The sequence below is a fragment of the Rhinatrema bivittatum genome, chromosome 7 (assembly GCF_901001135.1).
Source record: "Rhinatrema bivittatum chromosome 7, aRhiBiv1.1, whole genome shotgun sequence".
Taxonomy (NCBI): Eukaryota; Metazoa; Chordata; class Amphibia; order Gymnophiona; family Rhinatrematidae; genus Rhinatrema; species Rhinatrema bivittatum.
In genome coordinates this window covers 10,737,743-10,742,989 of record NC_042621.1, presented here as the reverse complement: position 1 = coordinate 10,742,989, position 5,247 = coordinate 10,737,743, and the positions used below count along the sequence as shown (strand labels likewise).

The 5,247-nt window shown below is 52.9% G+C and overlaps 1 protein-coding gene across 1 annotated transcript; it reads left to right on the top strand.

Moving 5' to 3' along the window:
* The first annotated feature begins 943 nt into the window (after positions 1–943).
* On the top strand, positions 944–4,613 carry LOC115095001 (protein phosphatase 1 regulatory subunit 3E-like). Its single transcript, XM_029608139.1, has one exon. The coding sequence runs from the start codon at positions 1,736–1,738 to the stop codon at positions 2,711–2,713; it is 978 nt and encodes a 325-aa protein (XP_029463999.1). The 5' UTR covers positions 944–1,735; the 3' UTR covers positions 2,714–4,613.
* Positions 4,614–5,247: the final 634 nt, after the last annotated feature.

Here is a 5,247-nt window from a genome sequence, read left to right as displayed (position 1 = left end):
TCTTTTAAGTGTTGTTTACTTTTTGCATGATGTGTATTTATAAACTGCAATAAATACAAAATATATTAATGCGGAATAAACAATTTTAAAGCATTAGGCATGATTAACTTCTTAGAAATTAATTGTCAGCTATACTCTAAGGCCTTATTTATCGATAAGAATACGAGTTGTCTGTTAACTGCCCACCCATGTTAACCTTGTCCCCCCTCCCCCCGAAAAAAAAATTCATTTCTGGGGCTACGCCACAGCGGAGGAAGGGGGATAGCTGCGCTACAAGGTTTAAGCCCACCGGTCTTCCCCATCACCCACCACGATCCAACTCCTCGGCTGGCAATCTGCAGCCGCCGACTCTCCCCGCCCCCTAGGAAAAAACGTGCAACCAATCAGCGCCTCGGAACACAAGGATCGTCCCCTCTCCCGTACCGGCCTCCAAAATTAGCCAATCAGCGCCCTAGGGGGGGGGGACGGACGGGACGGACGAGCAGCCTCCCTCTCCCTTTCCCAGCCCGTAGGAAGCCAATCAGAGGCACAGGAGGCGTGGTTTCGAAACCTCTCGGCTGCCCGCCCGGGAAGAAATGAGCTAATCAGCAGCGCCAGAGGGGGAGGGGCTTCCTCCGCTCGCTAAGCAAGGGGGGAGGGGATGTCCTCGAGGCTGTGCTTCGAGGAATTTGCCGCTGTACTGCAGGAGGCTACAGCGCGAGGTTGCTGTGCAAACCGCCCTCCCCCTCCCCCCCGAAACTGGACAGTTAGTGTCACCTAACGCCAGTTCTCATGCGCGCGCGTACACGGCAGCGGGTTTATTATTCGCCTGCCCTGGGCGCAGGCACTGGAGGGGAAGCCCCTTCCCCTCTGCCTCGGGGATGGGGGAGGAGCTGCGTCAGCAGCGCTCCTGACGTCACTCGGAGCCCGGCAGCAGGCAGCATCCCCGCCCCCCCCCCCCCCCCCCCCCCCCCCCCCACCACCTGCCGTCATCCACTAACAAATTCCGCAGTGCCGGCGACGCTGCCGCTGCGCTGAGAGCTCGGGTACTGGGACCTCGGAGCCTCCGAGCCCGGGATCATGCGCGACGCCGCCGAGGTCCCATTCCCGACTGCACCCCGGGCGCTCCCGGCCGTCATTATTGCCTGCTCTGCGCGGGGTTGTTGCACCCCGGGGACATCCGGTGCTAAGTGATGCAGGTCAGCCTGTGACTGCACCCCCAGGGACCCCCCCCCCCCCCCCCCCCCCCAGCCCTGACTACTGCCAGCTCTGCATTTGACTGGACTAAGCCAAGATTATTCCCGGCTCAACCCGTGATTGCACCCTGGGGGGGGTAAACTGCCCTGAATGCCACCAGCTCAGCCTGTGACTGCTCCCTGAGGACTCCAGCCCCGATTACTGCCTGCTCTGCTGTGACTGCACCCCCAGGGGCACCAGTGCTAATTACTAATAGTTCGGCATGTGACTGCACCCCGAGGACACTCCAATTACTGCCGGCTCGGCCTGTGACTTCAACTCGGGGACTCCTGGCCGGGTTTACTGCTGGCTCTGCCTGTGACTTCACCCCAAGGACAACGAGTCATGCTTACTGCCGGCTCACCCTGTGATTGCACTCTGGGGACACCTAACCCCGATCACTTCTGGCTCTGCCTGTGACTGCACACCAAAGTCCAAGCTCCTTTTTTTTCCCCCAACATTCTTCTTGGTGCTTTTAACTCGAGCCACCCCCACACCACTTCCCCCGGGGGTGGACAAGATGGAGAAGGCATCAGTGCACTCTTCCGTCCCTGTGCCGGCCCCACGCCTCTACTTACCTCGCAACTTCAGCTGCAGCGCCGCACTCTATGGCAACCCGTCCGAGCAGCCACCCTGCAGTCCCCAAGCATGTTCAGCGCTGGCTGATGGGGCCCCCCGGCAGCCTCAGGAAGAAGAAGAGGAGCCGCTGTTCTCAGCCGGGGGCCGGCCCGAGGCTAGTGCCCCAGAGAAGCCAAGCCGAGGCCGGGACCCGGGCCCAGCACCGCAGAGCCCAGGCTCCCGCCGACGGGCCAAGTCGCTGCCCACACCGGGCCAGCGCTGTTGCCAGGCGCCCCTGGAGATTGCGCACAGCCCATCACGTCGCAAGAAGGTGCGCTTCGCCGACTCGCTGGGACTAGAGCTCATCGCCGTGCGCCACTTCTGCGATGCCGAGCTGCCACAGGTGCCAGCCCGGGTCATGGCTGGCCTGCGGTGCCGTGAGCCGGCACCAGCTGGCTGCGAGCTGAGTGTGCTGCCGGGGGCACTGCAGTCCGTCTGGCTCGAGCCGCTTTTTGCCACCAGCCCTGGCGCGGCACCCGACTTCATAGAGCGAGTGCGGCAGCGACGGGTATGCCTGGAGGCGCTGCGCACCGACGGCTTTGGCCTGAGCGGCCTGGTGCGGGTGCTGAACGTATCCTATGAAAAGACAGTGGCTGTGCGCTACAGCCTGGACCGCTGGGCCACGTGCACTGAGGCGGCCGCCTTCTACCAGCTCGGCCCCTCTGGCAGCAGTGAGCGCGCCACTGACACCTTCTCCTTCCGCCTCGTGGCCCCGGCGCTGCTGGAGCGCGGTGGCACGCTGGAGTTCGCCATCCGCTACTGCGTGGCTGGTGTGGAGTTCTGGGACAACAACGATGGCGCCAACTACAAGGTGCGCAGCCACAAGCTTCGGGTCTCGCCGCCTGGAGACCTGGAGAGCGCCTGGATTCACTTTATTTAATGCCCTGATCCGCGTCACCCCCTCTCAGGACCTGGAGCCACTTCGTTTAATCCCCCCCACTCCGAGAACATCCACGTCTGATTCATTTAACCCCCAGGGATCTGCCTCCGCTGCCAGCGTCCTCTGGATCGCCTACGATTCCTGTCCAACAGGTGCTTGCTGGGGCTGACGGAGCCTAGGCAGCATCCCCCCCCCCCCCCCCGCCCCTGCTGAGTTATTCCATGCTCGCCTCCTTTCAGTGCATTTCAATCCATCACAAAGACGGGTTTGCTAAACTACCAGCATCGCCTTTTCTCTCTCAGAAGAGCCTATAATTACGTACAATGAACTCAAGTCCATTTTTTTTTCTCTCTCTGTCAAGGAGCTGTAATAATTATGCTTCTAAATTGATCAGTTGAAAGAAAGGGTTTCTGTTAGTTTATTTTTATTTTCTCTCCCACAATGTACATTAAAAGCATAACTGCTATTTCTATAGAGGACCAGGCCGCTGCATACGTCTATTAGATGTCTGTGAAAAGAGAGATGAAGTTTATTTCCTGGTAGGTAGGCTATTTTTGTATGTAACGCAGTTCTCTTATAGAAAGTGCATATATTTTTGAAACCATCGAGAGATTAAACAGTGCGATGATGAGCGACTGGAAAAAGGGGTTGAAAATCCTGTTCCTGTGGTACCAAATAATCTGTCTCTTGTCATCCGTAGACCTCCAGACTAAGGTCGGCAGACTGGGGGAGGCATCTGTGTGTCCTGTGTCAGTGTGTCTGATGGTTCTTAAAAATTCAAGTTTATATATGAGACTAGACCATACTTTGTGTTTTTAAGTATGATTTTTCTATTTTAATATGTTTATTAGAAAGCTCTATATAGTCTTTGTTTCTATACTTGACTGTAACATATAAACTCATTAGAAAGCTAGGATGGAACAGCATATTGAGTAGGGGCTTGTTTCTTACAAACTGCACGTTTACTGTAGAAGGAGAGTCTGGGGGAGGGATCACTATGGTTTTTGTTACCAATAATAATGTGTATTTAAGCAACTGGTAAATGATAATGAAAGAGAAGGAACAAGGGACCGAAATGAGGAGGGGATAATGGGAAAGATGCACACCACTGTTCTGTAGTCTGAAAAATGAAGGGACAAGCGGAAAAAACCCCACACTTTATTTTTTTAGCTTATCTGTGCACAAGTGTAAACTTCCACAAGACACAACCAAATATCCTCGAGTCTATTCAAATATATATATCTGTAAATATATATCTCTATATATTTTTTTGCAGCCCTGGTTAAAAATGGTTGGGGTAGGGGGCAGTTTCCTGGACGGTATAGCTGGCCCTTTGCATAGGGAAGCTGAGCCTGCTGCTGCTAAGACAGAGACCTTTACAAAGTTTAATCTCCTCTTACACAAGCTGAGCCAGCCTCTTCCTGATCTTAGCCGATTAAACATTTAAAGGGAAGGCGCTTACAACATTTGGCAAGCCCAGTAGATGACGGTACCTTCCTCTGCCTGCTTGCCGCCTGTTTTTTTAGCAGAAGTTTGTGAAGTCGGCCTGGGAGTAGAGCTGAAGTCTGCCACGTAAAACCTGGACTCCGATGCTCCATGCTATTTGAGAGAGAGAACATGGAACTTATTAGGCTGAATGTTACAAATTTGTCGTAGAATGCACCTTATAACTTCATGCCAGTCTTGAAACTGTGTGTGGAAAATGAAATCTAGCATGGTTGCAGGGCGCCAAACATGCAGCACACGACTTTAAATTGCATACTCCAGGAAAAGAGGAGGTCCATATTTAAATGGAGAATGTAATAGTTATCTGTCTAAATGGCTTACCTGGCTATATTCAGCTCTTATCCGGCTAAATTCTAGCTGGCTAATAAGTTAGGGGGCTCGAATTTAGCCTGATAAATTAGGGGCGGTCCAGGGGACTAACTGGGAGAAGTTGAGTTAGCCGGCTAAGTCTGATATACAGAGTTAACAGGAGTCAAAGAGCTGTCCTAAAGTTATCCGGCCACAGTTAGCCGGATAACTAATTAAGCTAGCCGGCTATATTCAGTAGTGTGGCTGCACTATTAAATATGCTTTGCAAAGTTAGCCAAACAAGTTTTATCTGGCTAACTTTGCTATCCGGACTGTGTCTGAATATAGACCTTAAGATGTCTTTTATCCAACTTATAAAGTCTAGGGGATGCTCAGTCAAGCAAGCGGTTTGATTGGAGATTCTCCTTCCTAATCCTAAATGCAGTGTGCTCTATTCCTCTGCCAGTCCCATTTTTTTTTCTTTAATTTAACAAAAACTCTCAGCCTACAAAGCTGCCATACCCAGATGCTTTAATATAGGTGAAGGCATGCTGGTACCTGTACCTCTTGCTGTATAAGAGCGTTACTGCTCCCACATTTACCTGACAAGCTCATGCCTCGCTGCACTTCTTTCCTGGTCCTCTCATCCATACAGCGACACTCTTATGCAATAAGAGGGCCTGGTCCCAACATTAATCTACTATCAGCTGGACATAGCATCGGCAAGATGAGAAGGCTGG